Source organism: Archocentrus centrarchus, chromosome 14, assembly GCF_007364275.1.
Source record: "Archocentrus centrarchus isolate MPI-CPG fArcCen1 chromosome 14, fArcCen1, whole genome shotgun sequence".
Lineage (NCBI taxonomy): Eukaryota > Metazoa > Chordata > Actinopteri > Cichliformes > Cichlidae > Archocentrus > Archocentrus centrarchus.
In genome coordinates, this window is record NC_044359.1 from 3550241 (window position 1) to 3573610 (window position 23370).

The window sequence follows — 23370 nt, forward strand, 5'->3', positions numbered from 1 at the left end:
AAAGCAGCCGAGCAGAGACTGCAGCCTCACACAGCTGCTCAGAATGAGACTAATCAGAGTTTAGCATCAAGTCAGTGATGGGGTCACTAAGTATCAGAGGGGGAGGGGGTCAGTTTCAGCTGCTTTGGTGTTCATGACATTAACAACAGGTGGGCAACAATGAGACACCCCCCAAAACAGGAATGGTTTACAGGTCACTCACATTTTTCCCTCCTCATCTTTACCGACTGTTGTTCACTAACGGAAAACGTTCTGCTGCCGGTAACATCGTGCAGCGTGAGCGGTTCGGTGGTGGGAGGGACACACAGACCCCCTGCAGGCAGCAGCACCCTGACTGCCATTAGGGATCAGGACCCCCCGCTGGTGCGGTGGGTCCTGGGTCCTGCCTGGCCCGATGTGGTGAGAGACAGCAGGAAGCTCCTGGAGGATGAACTGACACCACTGACCGGCCCCAGAGGAAGAGCTGAGCTCCTCTTCATGGAGCAGAGCATCACTGACTGTCTGAGCTGCACCAGAGGGGTTCTACTGGATTTAAGTCAGGCGGGGGGAGGGGGCTGCAGAAGAGTCCAACACACGCACACACTCTCTCTTACACGGAGACACACACACACACACACACACACACACACACACACTCAGAGTAAACTTCCTCAAACTTGCTCTACCACTTCCTCTCGCTCTCCTCTCGGACTTCCTCCTCTACTTTAGCTCCGCCCGCCTCGCGATGGTAGAGATCCGCTGTCCCTCTCGCATACACACACACACTCTCACGCTGACACACACAGTCACACACACTCATACACGGAGCAGGACTGAGCGGAGCGGCGCGCCCGGACAGGAGCACTGATGACCGGTGAGTCACTGAGCTTTACCCGCCCGGAGCTCTGGGATCAGCTGAGAGTGTGTGTGTGTGTGTGTGTGTGTGTGTGTGTGTGTGTGTGTGTGTGTGTGTGTGTGTGTGTGTGTGTGTGTGTACGTCCTCCCTCTCTCAAAACTTTTAGCGCGTTATTGATTCCGACTTTAATTCCCGTCAGCTGATCGATTTTTCTGCTCCAGCGGATCGATAACCCGCATGTGTGTGTTTGTTTTTATATGTGTGTGTGTGTTTGTGTGTGTTCTGATGTTCGGAGGAAACTGGAGATGAAAAATGACTCAGTGCGACCCCTCCCTGTGTGTGTGTGTGTGTGTGTGTGTGTGTGTGTGTGTGTGTGTGTGTGTGTGTGTGTGTGTGTGTGTGTCACTTCTTGTTTTTAACTTTTACGAATGCTTCAGTGTAAAATTAAAGACGATTATCAGAAACAATAACGGATCAATGCTGATCGATATCAGCGCTTAAACAGCCAAATATGCGAATCTGAAAGTGAAACATCGATAAAAACACTTTGAAGCAAACTTCAAACACCGTTAAAGGCTCAGCCTGAGCTCAGATACATGCTCACACACAGGAACAATACAAGTGTACAGCATACAGGTACTGTGCCTGAATATACTGTAGTAATACTATAAAAACTGTGGTACATACGCAGTAGACTGATGTACTGTTAATATACTGTTGGAGAAATAAAAGCTGCTTCTTGTTTTGGGCCTAAAATCCGAGTATCAGAGGATCAGCGTTATTCCAGAGACTGACAGCATGTGAAGTCTGGGAAATCAGAGGGAAGTGTCGGCATTAAACGCAGAGATGCTGCATGTATGTGTGTGTGTATATATAATATAAAATATGAGCAGAGAAATATCACCTGTATGAATGTTACATACCTGCACATGAACCCCGACCCAGCTTCAACAGTCTTTCTGTTTTCTCCCAGTAAACTGAGTATTTGAGTTTGGATGTCTTTGGTGTGGAGACATAAATCCAAACCCGCAGCATGCTGATGGAGGCAGTGAGCCCAGAAAAAGGGCTGAAAGTGCACCTGTCCCACCTGACACTGTAGATAAAAGATGGACATAGCTCTGGTGACATCACCCATTCATTTTGGACTCCACAGTTTGAGTATTGTGGTACCGGGTTAGCTTTTTTGGAGCAGGAAATGACCATGTTTGGAAGAGAGCATGCTAAGTTATCAGCTAATGCTAGCTTGTTTGGTTATCAGACTGACACACACACACACACACACACACACACACACACACACAGAGGGAAGCTTCCAGGAAATGACGTGCAGCTGAAATTTTGTGCCGCTGTGAGTCTGCAGGTCCACGCCCAGCCTGGTGGTGAAGGTGAAACTTTCACATGTACATGAAAAGGCTCTGAGCTTCAGCCCTGGGTAGCTCTGAAACTGGCTCTGAGCTTTCAGGCCTGTTCTTGGCATTCTTGGTTGATCAATCCGTTTCTTGGAGCGCTGTTTGTCGGCCCAGACTGGTTGTGTCCAGTATTCTGAGTTTGGTGAAATATTATTGGTTCTTTGGGTTGACATTGAGACATTCATTTTGTCCCTAATGGCGCTCTTTCGATGGCAGCAGGTTTGATGGGGTTCGGGGTTGCTGTCAGCAGTGGGAGCCTCGAAGCTGCACTGGAGAAAATGGCGCCATATCATTTAATGTCACAGAAATCAACAGCAGGCTGGAAAAAAAAATGACTAATCTCATCCACGATGACATCACACGCAGCACTGGCATCTGCACGTGCTCAGATGTGAATCAGAAAGTTGACAGTCATGTTAGCCAAGTGAGGCTCCCCAAGAACGAGACAGGAAGTCAGAGAGTGCGATAAGCAGAGATCGGCGGGCTGTGTCAGTGCGGTGAGTCACTCGACTCAGGTCAGCACACCTTTGACCCAGTTTCTCAGGGTCGATGACGCGGCCTGTTTGTGTTGGTTTGTGCTGGTTAAGCTCTGGGCTGGATGGAGTTTGACAGACAGGTCCGGTCTCACCTTCTTGCTGTGTTGCATCAGGTGTTGCTGTAGCGATGGTTTGCTGGCTGTCCCCCCCCCCTCCCCGGCTTGGTGTGATGTGTATGTTGGGTCTGGTGGTGTTGGATGTTTTGTCTGTGGTTTGGGGCAGCGGGGCTCGCAGCGTTGGTGGGATATTTTTGGGTGGTGCAGGTGTGGTCGTGTCAGCCTGTTTCAGGAAGCTTGAAAGTGTTGGTCTGTGTGGGCGCAGACTGCCGGCCTCAGCACACACTTTTCCCTCACACGCTGCTGTTGGATGAAGAGAACGGCGGACCCACTCTTCTTGTTTCGGTTTCACCGCAGAGAGTTCCTCTGTCGGACTGTCTGCCGGGGCGAGGATGGAGTTTAATCATCTCTGACTGGCTGCACTCTCGCCAAAGCTGTGCAGAGCTCTGTTCTGCAGTCACAGAGGAGCATCCATCAGACTGGACGCTGGGTTTGGGACTCGTGCAGTCTGAACTCGCAGCAGCACCTGTGCTGTTTAATGCTTCCATTACCTGTAAAGCAGTATGACCAATAAGGCCAGTGGCATCACCAGCCCTGGATTATGCTAACCAGGTCTTAACTTATGCTTATGGCACCATTAGAGCTTCATCTTTCTTCTCCTTTGGACGCGGTGTGGATGTGACTGTGGTCACAGTGAAGGTAAATGCTGGTGTTGGACTGCAGTGCAGCAGCAGAGCAGCTCAGTCTGCCTTCATCACTTTACACCAGAGTTTTGGTTCCTGGAGGTTTGAACACTTTCTCCTACACAGCTGTTTGAATGAAGGCCGCCAGAGTTAAAATGATTTACGACCTCTGATTTATTTCCAGGTCGAAGGCTTCGGCTCGTTGGTTATAGAGTCAGACTGGCTGTATGGACTGTACAGTAAACTTTATTTCACTGAAGTGACCTTTGTGCCTTTGCTTTGCTATGCAATAATTTCAGAGAATCAGAAATGATAAATTAGCAGCCGCCTCGGTCGCATGAACGCTCATCACTGAGACCAAATTAGCTAAAACTAGACTTAAGTTTGTTTGGTGCTGAAGACTTAAGAAAGTCTGACTTAGCAGTGAGGACAAGACTTAGCAAAGAGCGGTTGGTGTGAGCGGTGCTGTTAGCCCTGCGTGGTCTGTCTGTACGCACTGACATTTCCCGTGTTTCATATTCTCTGATATTTTTGCTGCTCTCTGGAGTTTACATCCTTAGTTTGGTGCAATATTCTCCAGCAAATATAACGTTGTCTTCTAGTCCTGCTGGAGTCCAACAGCCTCTGCTGCTGAAAACTAATGGAGCTCAGAGGCTTTCTTTACTGGGGTTTGGGTTTGTCAAAGCCAGATAACACAGAGATAACGGGTATCATGATGGTGGTTCTCAGCTTTCTCTGTTAGCCGGGCTCTCTGCTTCAGCCTCTGAGCACGCTCACCTGCTCCAATCATAGACGCTATCAGAAACTGGTTAACGAACCCCAGCGAGTGATTCTGTGTCCGAGCTGCTCTCAGTGCTGAGGCTGATTTCTAAGCTTCCTGATGAAGAAGAGTCAGATCAATGTGGCTGATTGGACAGGTATGCACAGGTGTTCCAGCAGACTCAGCAGCTGGTTAGAATCAAGCAGAACAACATTTAGACATGAACACACACACACACACACACACACAGCTGTGCTTCATTCAGTGTTTCAGTAACGAGCTGCACCCACAGGCCGTATCGCACTGAGAATAAAAATCAGTGAAAACGTGGAGCTTCCAGCTGAAACATCACCTGCTCTCAACCAGGTGATGTTTCAGCATCAGTTACCGTGGTGACTTAGCTGGTATAAAGAGAAGCACGTCAGTGCGATCGTCTCTGGTGTTTCATGGTGTGATGTTGTGTCACTGCACTGAGGCGCAGCTGATTAATCTTCCGTACTTGAAGGAAACTCAGCGTTTGCTTCATAACTGTAAGTTTACATTTTTGTAGTTTGGCCCATTTGCTTCAAGTTCCCCCTTTTAGTGGGTGTCATAACTGCTGCTGCTGAGAGAGAGCGTGCGAGGTGTTTTTCTCACACTGGGTTTTCTCATTTTTGAAAGTCAGAAAAGGCCCACGCAGATGTTCTGTAAAAGCGGGAGCTCCGGTTTTAGAGATTTCCCCGATTGGGCTGCAGGAAGCCTCGGTTCCTCTGCGGCTCAGGAAACTCGTTCTAAACCAGCAAAGACAAATAAAAATACAAGAAAAGAAGACAGCTGACGAGACGAAACCAAAGCTCTGTGTTACTTCCTGAAATGCAGACGCACAAAGCCAGAATATTCATAAAGGAGCGGCAGGCCGACGGTCACTCTCACCACAGACGTTTAAAGATGTGTTTCCCATTAGAGCCGGACAGCCAACAGCCAGACGGTATTTTGAGGCTGGCAGCAAACAATCTGAATATTCAGCTTGCAGTCAAAGCCACATCAGCAGCTCTTATATTACAACACACTGTCATTACAATAAAGCTAAAGAGAACACGGAGCCGGTGCACTTTACAGGGAACTGAGACCATATTTCATAAGATCCAGAAGAAGAAGTGTTTCTGTTTCTGTCCTGATAAAATATTTTCCCCAGTTTGCTGAAAACATCCAGAGCTGTGAGTTTCACAGTTACCGCCTCTGACTGCGCTCGCAGTGTTGCATAAACGAGTCCTAAAACCCTGAAATGAGTTTGCATTTTGCACTTCCTGTTTCCTTATCTGGAAGCCAGTGCTTTTTCTCAATGAGTATTTCTTAGGTTCTTGAAATGAGGTCTATCCTTCATGTTTGGTTCTGCAGCAGAACCTAGGCCAGGAAACATCAGGAAACTTTGCTCTCGTGCATCCTGAAGCTTCTCAGAAAAGGCGTTTGCTGCCAGGCTGCAGAAGGAAGGCGGAGCCTTTAACGCAGCCCAAACCTCAACAGGGCCTCCACCGTGTTACTTCCTGAAGCCTCACCAGGACGTTTCTGATGAGGCCTCAGTGAGCAGCAGATGGATCCGCTGAAGGTCCAGATGATCCCTCAGGATTTGTTCCTGTTTCTCAAGGATGTGACTTTCAGATGCTGTTCAGCTGCTGCAGAGGTTTTTAGGCCTCACACTTCTTGTTTGACCTCCACGTGTCCAGTTTCCTAAAATCTGGACACAGGGGTCACCGGTGACCCTGACCCCTGTGGTATTAAATGGGTTAAACACATGCTGCACACCGTGCTGACAGATGCCAAGCTTTCAGCCTGCAGCTCTTTGGGAATCACCACGTTGGTGTCAAACTGAGTCATCTTTGGCGTTTTCATAGAATTACCAAAATGGGACCAGATGATGTGTTTCTGTGTGTAGACACAACACTGGTTCATCCTTTGAGTTAGGAGCTTTTTTTAATGCTTGAAGGATTCATCAGTCAGAGTTAAGTAGCGCCCTCTGATGGTCAGGTACAAGGACCGGACTGAAAAAGCAGCCAATGTCCAAATAAAACCTGCAGAAAGCTGGACTACGGTTCAAGCCCACGTTATGAGCTCCTGTGAAGCTAATTTTAAAGAAATGAGAGCAGCTGGAGCCTTTGGCCCAGCGCTGTATGATGAAGTGGGGGGGGGGGGGGGGGGGGGGGGTGGCTGCTGTGGGTCACTATTCACTGAGCATGCTCAATGTCCTCAGGGTCCCCCAACACTTGTTACCCAAAACCGAGAAGGTGATGTCCAAAACGTCTTCAGAGCTGTAGTCCACCAACAGGTGACATCATGCAGGTACCCTGTGTTTGCCTGAATCTGAAGCCTTCTGATTGGCTGTGAGCACGAAGCTGGTAGCTGTCAGCTCAGCATCGCGTGTCTGAAACTAGTTTCTTACTGATTAACTGGCTCTAAAAATAAAACAGCAACTTTTTTTTTTAGATTCACACTTCAATCACACATTTACAGGAAAGCAGCCTTTACACAGCCAGTGTGTCTCAGTCATTTTCAGCCTGCTGCAGTTACTGATCTCAATTCTTCTTCCTCTTTTTTCCCCTCTCGCAGTATGACTCTGTTCCCCTCAGACCTGCTCTCAGACCTCCCTCAGCTGAAAAAGCCTCTGTGCGGTGCTGCTTTAAAAACCATCGTTAGGAGACGGATTACATTTAAAAACATTTTAGCCACAAACAGGAAGAAGAGTCCTGCTCTGTCTTTATTTTCTTTTCTGTCTCAGCACGCCCAGTTTTTTTCATAGCTGCACCTAGTGGAGGTGAGAGGAACTGCAGCCTCACGCAGCTGACTTCAGCACCAGGATCAGGAAGAAGCGACGGTCACGTGAAAGAGCTTTCTGTCTGTAAAACCATGAAAAATAAAGAAGGGAGTTCATGAATAACTGAGTTTTTATGTTGGAGATTTTATCTCATAATTCTGACGTAGCGAATCAGCCCCGTGCTGAAACGAGCCGCCACGCCTCTGAGTTCAGGGGCCCGTGCAGCGAAGTTTGTGCTGGATTTCAACATGAAACCACAGCGAGGTATTTCTGCTGAAAGCTTCCTTTTTCTGAAGGTGCGAGCGTTACAAAAGGACATCGTTACAACACTTTTCAGCGTCTCAGCTCGGTCAGTGTCAAAGACGTGTGTTTCCATTTCACTCAAGCTTCAGGCTGAAGTGAATCAGAGCCAGCAAATGTCTGACAGACATGTCAGTGCGTCCTTCAATGCCATGAGCCCCACACTGCTAAAAACCTGCTTTCCCATCAGGCGTCTTCATTCTGCTAGTTTCAGCTGCTTATTACTATTCTGGGACTCTTCTACAGCAGCTTTACATGATTCACAGTTTAATTATCTCACACTGGCCTTTCTTCTGATTGGCTGACTTCTGGAGGCGATGTAGATCTCCCCCACATCATCACACCCGCAGCGGTCTGAACCACTGATCCAGGGCAGGGCGGATCTGTGCTTTAGTCCCAGCTCTGACCCGACCACCTGAACGTAGCAGCAGAAATCGAGACTCTTCAGAGCAGCCGACGGTTTTCCGGTCTTCTGTCGTCCAGTTTTGGTGATCTGTGTGAATTTTAGCCTCAATTTCCTGTTCTTAGAGTGGACGGTGTGGACAGAGTGGTCTTCTGCTGCCAGAGCCGCTCTGTTTCAGTGTTCAGTGTGTTGTGCATTCAGAGATGCTCTTCTGCATACCATGGTGGTAACGTGGCTTGGAGCAGCCTGACCTCTGACCTCAGTAAGTCCCTTAAATCACCTTTCTTCTTCATTCTGATGTTTGAGCTTGAGCAGGTCGTCTTGGCTGTGTCTCCATGCTTAGATGGAGTTGCTGCCATGTGATTGGCTGATTAAATATTTGTGTTAATGAGCAGTTGAACAGGTGTACCTAATAAAGTGTCTGGTGTGTATATGACAGAAAACTTAGGACTCTTTCCCTCAGCAGCTTAAAAACAAACTGCAGTGAGTGGCGCAGTTTTCCTTCAGTTTGGGAATGTGATTGTTTCTGGCACTGCTGCAGAGGTCAAAGGTCACAGCTCTCCTCTCCGTGTTGAATCCAAACAATGCGAGGGAGAAAAGAATCAGCAGGAAAAGTGTGAGATCAGAGGTTAAAGCTTCCAGCAGCAGTGAGCTCAGCCGACCTCCGCCCAAAGAGAGCGAGGGGAGGGTGGGGTTGGCGTCCCCAGAGTCTGGGCTGAGCCTCGTTCTCTGCCCACACATCTGGAGCGTCTGCAGGCTGACTCTGCAGCACAAAGTCCTCCATCTTCTTCTTTCTAATCATAACGCTCTCCGGCCTTCGTGCTCTGCATTCCTCTCCGAGTGTTTCTGCAGAACACACATTTCTAAAACTCGCTGTCAGACCACGAAAGTGAAACTTTCACTGATACGCAGCGACAGAGATGCTGAAACACTCTGTGAGCAGCTGTGCTTTCATCCAGCTTAGAACCCAAGCTGCAGAGAACCTGACAAAGAGAAGCCGTGTTTCCATCCTCAGCTGTCATGTTTCTGCTGGGGGTGTCGATGGGTTTCTGTTAACCAACGAAGAAGAGAACGGGACCTCTGCCAAATATCCGTCTGCCTGGATATTTGGATTCTTTGTGGAAATCCTTTGTAGCCACTTAGCAAACCTCTTCAGCACATCTGTCAGCTCTGTGGGGCCGAATACACTGATTCCAATCTCCAAACAGATCCAGAATCAAAATGAAAAATGACTAAAAAGAGACACAAAACAACCTCAAAGCTACCACAGTGACCAAAAAGATGCAGAAAACAAGCAAAAAAGACAAAATGGCAGCAAACAGGACAACAGCACAGAGATGCTGAAACACAGCAGTGTGTCCATCCTCAGTGCTGGTGTCTTTAACCAGTGAAGAAGACAAACAAAGAACAACTACATCTATAATGAAAACAAACAGTACAGTGAATAGCAGTGATATCAGGAAGGCCACAGTCTTGTACTGAGATACAGTAAAAATGCACGCTGAGATCATTACTCTGCTCTTTTGCTGTTTTTCTTCTTCGTTGGTTTCTTTGTTTATCAAAGAGATCTGAAAAGGCCCAAAACCGTCTAAGATCTCAATCGGCCTGGAGACGGTCGTTGACCATTTGGGAACCATGGATGCTAGGGAGTTCTGCAACCAGATGGCGAGTGGTTGCTGGCAGGTTGCTGGCAGGTTGCGGCAGTCGCCCGTAGTTTGCACAGAAGACACAACTTCTCTGCAAACACTCACAAACCTGAAAAGTGCAACACAAACAGCAGAGTTTTCCTTCAAAGTAAAAGCTGCATCTTTTGAAATGTCTTGGTTTCACAGTAAGGCGCAATTTTTACTCTGAAGGTGAACATTTCGGTTCCCAGTGCAGGTCGAACTTTTTCATGTTTCACTGCCGCTCAGAGTGAACAACGAGCGTTTGCAGACAAGACGCAACTTCTGTGCAAACTACAGGCAACTGCGGCAACCTGCCAGCAACCAAAGCAATCAGAAGGAGGGTTTGGGTGCAGCAACCTCAGTGTGACCAATGTCATACAACAACCACACGCCAACTGGTCTCTAGGCCTCTGTAACTGAGGCCACACAGGGATGTCAAACATGTGACCCGGGGGCCAGAAGTGCCACACCAAAGGGTCCGTCTGACAGAGCAGACACCTCAGAGATCCCAGTGTGAGTGCTTATTCACACTGCAGGGAACAATTCTGAGATTTTCTCTTTATGGGTCAGCAGACGCCAGTTTTAGTGGTCAGACTGGTGTCTGTGTGTGTGTGTGTGTATGTGTGTGTCTGTGTGTGTAGGTGTGTGCAGGATAACATCTGTGTTTTGTTTGGAGACCGTTTCCTTCTGCAGCAATCATTTCCATAAACACAAATACTGACGAGGACACACCGTCCCTCCCCTCCTCTCCTCCCCCCACAGGCAGATGATGGGACGTCACGTCTTTCTGAACAAACTGTGTTAAACGAAGGAAAACCGAGGAGTCTCTGACAGCTGGAGCAGCACCAACTAACCAATCAGAATCTCTGAAGGTAAAAAACAGATCAAAACCAGCGCGTGTGTGTGTGTGTGTGTGTGTGTGTGTGTGTGTGTGTGTGTGTGTGTGTGTGTGTGTGTGTGTGTGTGTGTGTGTGTGTGTGTGTGTGGATCTGCAGGTATGCAGAGGTTGCACTTCTACACATGGACAACAAAGTGAAACTAAAAGAGATGCAGGAAAGCCTGGAAGTGCTGACAAAATCCAAAAAACAACCACAAAGAGACAAAAATGAGAACATACAGATACAAAAAACGATAAATCATAACCTAAAAGAGGAGAAAGTTTAACATTTAATTTTCAATGAAAAATCTTTACGTTAGAAAATGAGACATGAGATAAGGTCACTGCTGTTTAAAGCTGGACAGAACAGTCGGTGCAGAGCATCAGTCACCCGGGCAGGTTGTTTCTGTCCCGCGGGTGGTCTGATAATAACACAGCCTCCACTCACACAAACACATTTGTTCTCTGGTGGCGCACACGGGTGATCTCAGAGTTTAACCGCAGGGCTGATTTCTGTCTTCCACAGGTCACCGAGGGCCCAGAGGTCAGAGGTCATCATGCAGACTATAAAGTGTGTGGTTGTGGGTGACGGTGCTGTGGGGAAGACCTGCCTCCTTATATCCTACACGACCGGAGCCTTTCCCAAAGAGTACATCCCCACCGTGTTCGACAACTACAGCAGCCAGGTGAGTGCTCACCCACGTCTCCAGCAGGGGGCGACTCCTCCGTCAGTGTCACTGCAAAATCTGAAACACGACACTCACGCCATCACAGGAAACCACATAGCTAATTTATCTAAAGGCAACCAAACGGCGAGTGAAAGCAGAAGTACAAAGTCGTGAGCAAAACAAGGCTGAAGACGGGTCTCGAATTCGTGCTCTATCACACAGCACATCTGTGCGTGGAACAGCTGCCATCGAATGGTGTGATAACGATCTGCTGCAGGCCAGCGAGGCCGCCTGCAGCTGTTGTGTATGTAACTGATAATGTAACTCAGTCTATCTTTAGTAATACTGTGTGAGTACTGTGGATGCAGAAATACACTCACACTGTCTCAGCCTCCACAGTGGACCTGCTCATCTCTTCCTGTCACATGTCTCCAGCTGCAGCACTGGATGTTCATATGTGCAGTAACCTCTGTGAGCCCAAAGCTCAGGCTGCAGACTGCTCTAAACACTCAGGCCATCTATCAGTTTTTTCTACTCCTGGCTCTGTGTGATGTCATAGAGAGAGCAGGTGTAATATGGTTGTCACAGGCCCCTATTTGTTAGGGGCAGCCAATCAGAAGAAACTGATGTTAAAGGGGTGGAGCAAAAACAGTTTCAGACAGAGGATGTGCTGAGGGCCTGCGCGGAGGCCCAGTGTGACATAAAGAAGGATCACTGTGAACTGTGAGTCATGCAAAGCTCCTCTGAAGTCAGCCTGCTGCTGCTGTCATGGTTTCTGCAGGACCAGGTGAGGTGTTCACACGGTCCTGTTAAAGTGAATTAAATCAGACTGCCCCCGGCCCCGCCCTGATGAACTGACTGAAGCCAGAAAGCAGTGTTACTAAAAAGAGAGAAAAGAGCGGCTTCATGTGCGTCCACCTCACCTGACACATCTCTGTGCTGGTCAGAGGTCAGCCGTGTAAGGAAAAACAGGTGCAGGGATCCACCTGAGCTCGGATTACCTGTATCTCACCTGGAGGCAAAAAGCTGCTGTGGAGTCACAGCGATGCTCACTTCCTGTTAGATCAGATCCCGTCTCAGTAGAACGATATCAGAGCCGTAAATCAGTTTGTACACATCAGGACGTCACACATCGCCCAGGAAGAGCGAGGTTCCTCCATTGTATGCAAATTATATGCAAATAAGATGAAGAGGGCTGAGTTTTGGCCACGCCCCCAGCGCCTCCACACACCCCGAAGCTGCGACGACGATGGAAGACATTAAAAAGTGATACAAATAAACCAACAAGCAGTCTTCACCTGTTTGAGTTTACCTGTGTTTTTACCTGTGTGTGTGTGTGTGTGTGTGTGTGTACCTGTGCGGTGCGTTCAGGTGACGGTGGACGGCAGGATCATCAGCCTGAACCTGTGGGACACGGCGGGGCAGGAGGAGTACGACCGCCTTAGGACGCTCTCCTACCCACAGACCAACGTCTTCATCATCTGCTTCTCCATCTCAAGCCCCGCCTCCTATGAGAACGTCAAACACAAGTGGCACCCAGAGGTCAGGGGTCAACATCTACTCATGTCAGCCATCTTTACAAGCTTTCTATTGGTGGATATGAAAAAACACATAAAAAGCAAAGCTACTCTAGTAGAGCCCAAAAGTCAAACCCTTTTTCCTGGAATTCAATTCAAGATTCCAGATTTCCTGAAATATGATATCGGCTTAGAGACAAAGACAGGCGGACGATTCGGCTCATCAAATCCTGGTGTCTCCTTCATTTACTGACCTTTGTTCTCATCACCAGGTATCCCACCACTGTCCCGGCGTTCCCATCCTCCTGGTCGGAACGAAAAGTGACCTCAGGAACGATGCCGAGATTCAGAGAAAGCTCAAGGAGCAGAACCAGGCACCGGTCACCCACCAGCAGGGCGCCGCCCTCGCCCGCCAGATCCAGGCCATCCGCTACATGGAGTGCTCGGCCCTCAACCAGGACGGCATAAAGGAAGTGTTCACCGAGGCGGTGAGGGCGTTCCTCAACCCACAGCCCACCGTCACCAAGAAACCCTGCGTCCTGCTGTAGGAGCCGGAAACTCCCGGGAATACCGATGGGTTCGAGTTGGGCTGATGTTCATTTAACTGCCTGAGAGACTGGCTGCAAGATTTTTATGTTTGGTTAGATTTGATATCTTTTAATTAGCAAAATGAAGATTTGAATTAAGGAGGAGCCGAGATCATTTTTCTGATGCACCGGCGAGGCCCTCCAGTTTGACGTAATTGTGACTTTATGTATCGCATACAGCACGACCTCCCTGAGCACGAGCAGAATGTCTTTATGGGCCAACACTGCAGCCAGAGTCCAGCCACAAACCTGCTGCTCTACGTTCACCACCATCCTCTCCTTCACAGTTACTGAAATGTCTGCAGGTTAACGATGTCATAACTTTCATTTTTAAACTTTTTCCATCTTTAGGTCCAAATGTTTCTAAAAAACAAAAATGTATAAAAATGAGTTTCAAAGCAGGTCATTAAGTCTGGACGAACTGGAGATGGACCACGAGAATCCATTTACAATAAAATCCATGTAAAAGTTTGAAATCACCACAAAATATTTATGATTACATGAACAATCAGAGTTAATAAAGCTGTTACTCTCCATCCACGCCTCATTAGATCCACAAGGTTCAAACATTAATGTTAATGAGGACTCAACCTCAAACCCAGAGATACTCGGTTTATGAAACACCCGAGGCGCTCCGCCCTCAGGCGAAATGATATTTTCAGATTATTCTTTGAGCAGATCGACAAAAACCAGAGAAATCGACTCCAAGTCTTCATCACGTGGATGAAGACTTCATCACGTGGATGAAGACTTCATCACGTGGATGAAGACTTGGCCTGAGGGACAGTTTAGTGCACGGCTGCAAACAGGAGCTGCTCACAGATGATTGAGCTGCTTCAACGGGACAAAAAGCCTCAAACCGAGGCTGAAAAACAGCGTGAAGACGGCCTGAGGTCGATGGGTGGGTCTGACAGGAAGCAGTGCTGGTGGAGTGCTGAGCTGATCTGCATAGAAAGGGGGAAGTTATATATACATATGGCTGTTATTGATACTGAGATACTGGCTGTAAACAGAAACACGATCTGTGAGGCAGCTTTCACACATCAGATTCTGCTCCTCAAAATCTTTCAGAAATGCAAACGTGAAGAATTTCCCTCCACCAGAGCAGCTTTGCATGAGTCACAGTTCACAATAATCCTTCTTTATCATCCCAGGCCTCAGCTGTTTTAGCCCCTCCCCTTTTAGTCATATCTGATTGGCTGCCTTTAGTGGGTGTGGCTTCTCAATGACCATATGAGGATATTCCTTCCTGTGAGGCCAGGTGGCTCCTCCGGTTTGTGATGTCACTAAACTTGATTGAAAATGTGATTGTTGTTGTTTTTGTTGCTGATTTCATTTCCTGTATTTTATTTAAATGTGAAAATACATTTAAAGTGTGTTTCATGCAGTAACTCGGCTGCTGTGTCTTCTTCCAACTGTGAGACCCCTCAGAGCAGAGCGTCCTGTTAATGCTGCTCTTAAAGAGAACAGTTTATCTGCACCAATCCCGACTCTCTACACTGGCCAGTCCTTTGGACACATTAACATTATGATGGCAGAAAATGATGGAGTGGGTCACCTTGATAAAAACAACCTTTAAACGCCTCCTGATCAAATGAGCTGTGAGTGTTCAGAGAGCTGCAGCTGGAAATGTGACATTTCTGTTTTATGGCTGATGGTGAGGAAGGATCCAGCTTCCTCATCACTGCCTGCACAGCTGATGGTTTCCTCTTCACCTTCATCATTTATTCAGAGTCTGTTTCCTCTGAATTTTATCAACACTTTCCCATCAGCGTCAAGGTTCAAGGGCAAAATATAAAAACTGCATGAAAGCAGATGGAAACAGCAGAAACAGCTATTAATGCTGCTCATTAACATTTTAAGATACTTCTGCTCTTCAGGTTCCCTGAATGCTAACTTTAAGCCTGCGGCTTAAACGACGGGAAAAACGATGTCAGCTCCACGGCAGCGTCTCTGCTGTCGCCCTGTGAAGCTGGTTTGTTGTTGTTCAGGTAAATGAATTCAGGGGAAGTGAGGTTAATGAATGACCCGCAGACAAGCTACTTCCCCAAACGATGAAAGGACTGTTATAGCGACGGATCGTAGAATAAACAAATCACAAACACACCCGAGGCCGCTTCACTACGAGGAATCCTAAACTCTGCAGGCAGGTCCAGGCTGTTCAACCAGCAAACACCCCCGTTTATTTAATTTAGAGGGAAAAAAGGAGCAAATGTTCACACACGACCTCTAATCATCTCTGCTGTCCATCCAAACACACACACAGCTCAGTCTTATTCGCAGTCATGGGCTCCTGCTGCAGTAGCCACGAACTCTTAACTTATATTCCCAACAGCAGCTACAGTTTAAGGACAGGAGCACAAATTCAAGTATCAGATAAACAGCAGCTACATAGTTTAAAAACCAAAACAATTTGTTTTAGTAATACTGATTATGATTTATGCATTAAGAAAATGGTTGAAATAGCTAAGCAAAGCATGGCTAACAGTTCATAGTGTTAGCTCTTCTTAGCTAACATTTGATTTGGTTCTAACAGTGCCGTCAGCTGCTGAAACTGTTAATAAAGAATAAAAATCCAGCTCAGCTCAGCGGACGGACAGAATAACTCATGAATAAAAGGCTGAATATAAACCTGGTTAGATGCTAAAAATGTCAGATAACATTTATGATTTTTAATAAATAAACTAATAAAGTTGTTACAGCGATAAACAGCTAAAACTAGAACTCCACAAAAAGCTAAAAACCAGGAGCTAAAACTGTAAACTGAAATGGATTCACAGGTCAAAGTCATCAATAAACAGTTAGGATAAAGAAGATGTTAGCGGCTAAAAATGTACAGCTAACTGATTTACAAAGAAATGTTGGAAATCATTAGCTAAAATTAGTGAAATTGTTAGCTAACGCTAACAATTTATAAAAGTGAAGCTAGCTTTTATAGTTAGTGTCTGGAAACCAGTATTTACAGCTGAGGAGGATGAAGTGCAGACAAACATTATTAATAAACAGTCCTGACTCACATCTAGAAGGAAGGGTCGGAGGTTACCGGCTAAAAGCATAAATGACAGATATGACAGTTCAGTAAAAGTTTAGATTAGCTGCTTAGTTAAACCTGATGGGTGTGTGTATAATGACTAGCTGTAAGTTAAAGCAGTGGTTTGAATATTTGTGACTTTGTGGTTGAATAAAATCATAGATGAGCGGCTGATGTGGTCACTGAACATAATGAATAACTTAAAGAGAAGAGGAACAGCGCTTCCAGTGTTTGACATGGTGAATATAAGCAGTTCAGTAACCATAACAGATCCAGATCCGGTCTCAATTAACATATCTGAACACGAAGGGGGTCCATCTGCCAGGACTGACCCGTGAGGACAAACAGCAGCTCAGAGGCAGTCGCAGCCTCGGACCGTTCCAAACCGAAACCAGTTTCATTCACTCTCACATTAGTTTCAGTAAAACTGTGAACAGTCTGAGAGACCAAAGGGTTAAAGAGGCCGAGCTGTATCAGGATGTCGTCTTTTCCTTTGGAGCGTCTCCTCACACGCAGGGCGCCACTTCCTCTTCCTGTCGAAGCGTTCCCGGGGCCTGAAGTCTCTGAATAAGACGCGATCCTGCAGTTTGCTTCTTTAGGCTAAAGCTGTCCTTTATAAACCGTCAGGGTTTAATAGTGATGATCAGGGTGTTACTGGAGACCCTCAGAGACAGACTCACATCTGTAAGTGAGTGGATCAGGAGAGAAGTGGGACACACATGGAAAAGGCCCCCACTCCTCATCCTAAAACACAATAAATGCACAGTTACACTGAATTTCTTTGCAGCTGATTTTTGTCTCTGAAATGATGAAATGCTGAATTCTATACCAAAGATGGCTGCAGAGACCATAATAAGGCTTCTTTCTGGTCCCATTTTGGGGTTTTGGAACCAGACAGTGAATAAGATGTTGATCTGCCTCTGCATACTTGTATGTTAGGCAGGTCTCCCCTGCTTCCTGCTCCTTGGTAGCCCTAATCGGATTATAATCTCCAAAAGGAACATCATCAGTCAGACCTGAAAGTGTTCACTGAACTCAGAGATCAGCTGAGTAGGTTTAAGGTGTCAGGTTTCTGACCTGGAAGCTACTTCCATCATTTTGTACAGTCTGTGGTTCTGGATCAGGGTCCAAATGAAAGCCAATCGAGCTCTGAGGCACTTTGGAGGGTTAAAAATGGTCGAGTGAAATCCTGTGTGGCTGTTTAAATAAAGATTTAATGTCTGCGTGTCCATTTATCAGCTGTTTGGAGAGTCAGTGAAGTCAGAGCTGTGACTGCCTCATATAAACACATCAGCAGAGGGAAGATGGAGGACGGCGTTAAACTGTTCTCAGTATAAGTTCAGGTTGACACAAACGCCATCACGGACCAAACGTCTGAGACGATCCATCCTCAGCATGAGGCCGGTCATTAACGTGCTGCTGCGTGGTTGGATCCTGAGTCCTGATCCTTATCTCACTTTACCTCTGCACTCACCATTGTTCCCCTGGCCACAGGGGGCGCTGGTGAGCAGTGAGTAAATCCCAGCATAGCTGCAGCATGTCAGCATTTGAAGGCCTTTATTTAACTTCACACTTACTAAAAGTAAAGCACAGAGACCCGAATCAGCAGAAAAACAGCAGAAGAAGAAAATGATGATGTCAGCATGTGACTTCTTGTTTCCTTTTTTAATCGGTGAGAACGTTTCTCAGACCGTGACTCAGTCCCAACACACCCCAATCATCAGCGTGAGCCTTGTGACTCACCAGTGTTCCCAGTACAGTACATATGTCACCAAAATTCTTAATCTGTGCAGCGCCCCCTCTGTGCAGACGTGGTTTCTTTCCAATGATGGAAATGACCCACTTCCAAAGAAGTTGGATCGCTGTGCAAAATAATAACAGAATGCAATGATTTACAAATCCCATAAACCCAGATTTCATTCACAGTAGAGCAGAAAAAAACATATCAGATGTCTGAACTGAGGAAATGTTCCATTTGAATATAAATCTGAGCTCATGCCGTGTTTGATGACAGCATCACGTCTCTAAAGCTGTCACAGCTCCGTGTTTCCAACTGTGCAGCATCCTCTGCTTTAACATCAGTCCATAAACATCTGGAACTGAGGAGAGCAGCAGGTGGACTTTGTGAGAGGAATGTTGTCCTGTTCTGTTTGATAGAGGATTCCAGCTGCTCAGCAGTCCTGGGGCTGCTTTGTCCTGTTTTCGGGTTCGTGATGCTCCAGATGTTCTCAGCTGGTCAAAGGTCTGGACTGCAGGCCGGTTCAGCACCTGGACTCTTCGCTATGAAGCTGTACTGCTGGAATAGCTGCAGGTTAGCATGGTCACCTCACAGCAAGCAGATCCTGGGTTTGGATCCAGGTTGGGTTCATTCTGTGTGCAGTTTGCATGTTCTCCCTGTTCCTCTGTGGGTTCTCCAGGTACTCTGGCTTCCTGCCACAGTCCAAAGACATGCAATTAGTGGGTTTAGGTTGGTGGCTCTAAACTGGCTGCAGGTGTGACCTGTCCAGGTGTACCCCGCCTCTCACCTTATGGCAGAGAAAACAACAGATTTAAAAACTAAAGAAAAAAAGCAAAAATTATTTTTACTGGGACATTTAAACAGGACTAATTTCAGAAGCACTTCATCATGATTTCATTAACTCTGAACTGTGGCGACCTGTGGAGTCATTTCATGAACTCTGCGCACTCTTCTTCCCGGCTCTGCTGTTCCTAATAAACTGGTTTATTTTTAGGATTCGTCAGGAAACTCACTGAGGCTCATTTCACTGTCAAATCACAGCAGCGCTCGCTGAGCTTCATCCTGCATGAATTTATTCTCTGTCTACCTGGTGATGATTAACTCACATTTACATCTCATATTTTCATACATACGTGTGCTGCAGGAGGCGACTGAGCTCAGTGAAGGGTTCATCGTAATGATAATAATCATCTTTAATGTCCCACACTGTTTCTGCACAGTTCATTTCCAACATCTTTCAGTGGCTTTATGACGAGGACTAACTCTTTGTTTTTACTTTTGAGTCATCCTCAAACCGAAAGAGACTCAAGAGAATCACAGCTTTAATCTGCAGTGTTAAACTGTAAACGACAGACGTATTCACTGTGACATCACCAGGTTTGACCATCGCTGTCTTTGTGAGGGACTGAAGAGCCGCATCCAGCAAGCTGTCAGTCAAAAGGTAAACCATCTCCTGTTGAACACCAACACAGCCATAATTTAGTAAATGAGGTTTGCAGCTGAGTGTAAAGCAGCTGGGACTGAAATCAGAACCTAAAATCTGAGGCCATGGTTCTCTGCTAGGAAACAGGAGACTGGTCCTTCCTAGTGTCCTTAAGGATTGGGACTCCATAAGGACACCAACAAGAAGACATGTAAAACCTCAAACCTCCTCCATAACTATGTAATTCTCCTCAAGAAGTTCTTGAATCACAACAAGGACAAAGAGGACACGTGATTGCACTCCTACAACCACCTCACACACCAAAATAACCCAACAACTGATTCCTTAAAATCTGATCTCTCCTGAAAGTCCACTAGGACTTTGTAAGAACACTAGAAAGGCCTCCAGTCACACCTAGAACCTCACCAAGGCCACAGAACCACAACAGGGGTAAAGAGAACACATGTAGACACTCCTAGAACTACCAACAGAACCTAATATAAGTATATGCCTAAATCTTTCTTAGAGTACTAACAAGCCTTTAGTACTCTAAGAAGTACTCCTACAACTGCAATGGGGGCACCAAGACCTCCTTAGAAATCTTGTGATTTTCCCCAAGAAGTTCCAAAAACACATTTGAGCACTCCTACAACCACCCCAAACCCCAAACAGACCTACAGTACTGAAAGATCCCTTAAATCCTTCTTAAGGACACTCAGAAGTCTGTCAGTCACACCTAGAACCTCAATATGGGCACAACAAAGTTCTCCAGAACTATTCTCCCCAAGAAGTCCTTAAATCACAACAGGAACAAAATGGACAAACCCTACATGACCTGCACGAGGATGATCACGGGATAATGGGAATGTTCTTGAATGTCTTCAGGTAACACAAAAACTCTTCAAGGACTGCCTGTAGAACCCACAGACCCTCTGTGAGCTTTAAAACTCTCACCAGCTGTGAGCTCATGGAGCAGATTTCTAGCTAAGCAGCGCCCCCTGCTGTCAAAAACTCAAACAGCCCTGATGCTGCAGCAGCTCTGGATTACCTGAGAACATTTCAGTGGTTTTCTTGGCTGTTAATCAGATCAAACCAGGGCCCTAACAAACCAATATTTTGATTATTGATTGATCAGATGATTAATTCATCCATAAAACAGTGAAACATGTCTGCTGTGAACCTGATGTGTGACAAAGAATAGTAATTCTCCAAAAGAAACAGAAAATATATTTTTGCTCTGGATGTTTTGATGGAAAATAATGACGAGGGTTAACAACAAAAAGGTCAACAGACTTGAAATAAGCTCCCAGTGACTATAAATGTCCTGACAGAGTGACATCATCAGGTTTCTACTGAAGCAAAAGGAAACACTCACTGATCTTAGACAGTTATACATGCATACAGGAAGATGCTGTTTGTACAGGATATGACTGTAAACTGCACTGATTGTAGCAGAATTATGACTGTAATTCTTCACTGATGCAAATCTGCTTACAGAACTAAACCACAGATGTAACTGTAAGTAAAATGCTGTAAATACAGAATAGAACAGAATGCCTTTGTCATACAGAATGTACAGTTTAATAATGTTATAATGTAATAATATTGTAAACAGGGACAGTAAACTACAGCCATCCAAGTGTCAGTAATTCAATCATCATTTGTAACCTAAACATTTTTAGTTTTCATGTAATTAAAAAAAAAAAAAAAATTCTCATCTTGAATTTCAGAGTTATGATTCATCTTTCATGTAATCTTTTTTTAATCTAATTTAATCTCACAATAAGACTTTTTCTGGTATTTTGAACATTTTTCTGTTATTGACACAAACTTCTCTTTATTATCCTGTAATTTTCTGCCTTTTAGTGTCATTTTCATAATTATAGTTTAATTTCATAATCTTTCGCGTCATCATTACCTTTTCAGATCAAGAAGATGTTTCTCATAACTGAAGCTTTATTATGCATGACTTTGTATCATAATTTTTGTATTCTTAACTTTTGCCTTCTCTCAACATTTAGACTTCCAATAACATAACCGCTTCATTATTTCAACTTTTATTATCCTGTAATTGTTACTTTGATAGTTTTTTTTCTCATAATTTAATTTTTTTATATCTAATTTCAACTTTTTTCTCAGAAGATTTTGTTTTTAACTTATTTTATTATTTTGTTATTTCTCAGAATTATAATTAAAGATGTGCCAGAAGCTATATTTTGTAAATGTCTGTTAATATTATACCTGTAACTTTCTCATAATGATGACTTATCAAAGCTGACAATGAAACTGATAAAACTAAGCTGAACAATCCATGAGTTAGTACATATTTTGATTATTAATATTTATATAGCAGAATGATGCATATGTAGTAACATAGTTACTACAGTAAAAATGTTGATGAATTTGAGTGTTTTACTGACTGCACTGAAGAGCGTGTTCTTTATCAGCTTTAAACCCGTTCGGCTAAAAGCAGTCACATCCTGATGACTGTTAGACGGCTGAAGCTGTGTCATTAAATGGATTAATATGTCTACCATTTCTATAAGTAAACTCAACTCAACTCAGCTCAACATTTATTGTCAGTTGCTACCAAATGTAGAGGATAGGCAGAGAATGTGTTTCCCACAACCCACGGTGTGCAAAGAGCGCGTTTGATATACAATATGAAATACACAATATATACACAAACTGCATTATTGTTCATGCAAATTAGGATGAGTTGCTGTCTCAAGTGGAGGAGTTTGAGTATCTCGGGGTCTTGTTAAGGAGTGATGGGAGAGGGGAATGGGAGATCGACAGACGGATCTGGGCTGTGTCTGCAGTGATGGTGACGGTGCACCGGCGTTGTGGTGAAGAGGGAGCATGAGCTTTGGATAGTGACCAAAAGAATTAAATTGTGAATACAAGCGGCAGAAATGAGTTTCCTCCAAAGGGTGGCTGGCATCTCCCTTAGAAATTGGGTGAGGAGCCATTCAGGAGGGGCTCAAAGTAGAGCCGCTGCTCCTCCACATTGAAAGGAGCCAGCTGAGGTGGTTTGGGCATTTGACTAGGATGGCATGGGTGAGGTGATCTGGGTTATGTCCTACCGGGAGGAGGCCCCTGAGCAGACCCAGGAAACGCTGGAGAGATTATATCTCTCGGCTGGCCTGGGAATGGCCTGGGAATGGCCTGGGAATGGCCTGGGAATGGCCTGGGAATGGCCTGGGAATCTGGGCTTCTCTGCTTAGGTTCCTGCCCCCGCGACCTGGCCCTGCACAAGTGGAAGAAAATAGATGAATGGATGCTCTCTCTTTCTAGTCCCTGTCAGTACTCTAGCTGCAGCATTCTGGATCAGCTGAAGGCTTTTCATGGAGCTTTTAGGACAGCCTGATAATAATGAATTAATGTGTTATGTGTTCATTTATTATCCGTCTTCAAAGATTTTAAGCACTTGGTGTTACTTGTTCTCTCAACTAAATCAGTTAGGTGAACAATAAAAAATGTACCAAATCAACATTAATGAGGTTGATGTTTTTACAGTGTGAGAGCATCAGATTATCACCTGACAGTTATTAATGGAGGTTTGTGTATGCACAGGTGTTTGTTTGATGGCAAAGCATTAAAAAAGTTCTCCTTTTTATCCAGTTAGCTGAAACCTAAAATATGCTGTTAAACACTTACTGAAATAAAATAAGGCATCTTTAGTCAAAATGATTCAAAACTTTTAGATTTATTTATGTATTTGTTTATTATTCATGCATAGCCTCTCCTGTCCACCAGGGAGAGCTGCTGCAGCAGCAGTGGTCCCACAGTATTATACGCATTTAAACAGAAAGCATGGAACAGTTAGTCCACAGATCCCAGAGAGTCCTCCACCTGCATCAGATCCTCCTCTGGTTCTCAATCTGAAAGAGTTGGAGAAGATGTGTTAGGCCCACCTGTGGGTGGAGTGATGGCACTGTTAGATTAGGTTTGGTCTTTATTTCCCAAATCAAGCTGAGGACCGTCATAATCTGAGTGTATTATTATCTGTATATTATTAATATTCAGTGTTATCAATTACTGATTTGAATTCATATATTTAAATAAATATATACAGGGTGTCCCCCACAA

The 23370-nt window shown here is 45.4% G+C and overlaps 2 protein-coding genes across 3 annotated transcripts in view; both read left to right on the top strand.

The window, feature by feature from the left end:
• Window positions 1–23370, top strand: part of LOC115791606 (guanylyl cyclase-activating protein 1-like) — a 73965-nt gene that overhangs the window by 25816 nt on the left and 24779 nt on the right. The window lies entirely within an intron of this gene.
• rhogb (ras homolog family member Gb) lies at window positions 701–14482 on the top strand. Of its 2 annotated transcripts, none has more exons than XM_030745740.1 (5): window positions 701–853; window positions 10200–10309; window positions 10841–11000; window positions 12354–12524; window positions 12772–14482. In XM_030745740.1, exons 3-5 carry the CDS (start codon window positions 10872–10874, stop codon window positions 13045–13047), a joined length of 576 nt encoding a protein of 191 aa, XP_030601600.1. In that variant the 5' UTR covers window positions 701–853; window positions 10200–10309; window positions 10841–10871; the 3' UTR covers window positions 13048–14482. The 2 variants fall into 2 exon arrangements, with proteins under 2 accessions (XP_030601600.1, XP_030601601.1); XM_030745741.1 differs by lacking the exon at window positions 701–853 and adding an exon at window positions 7240–7331.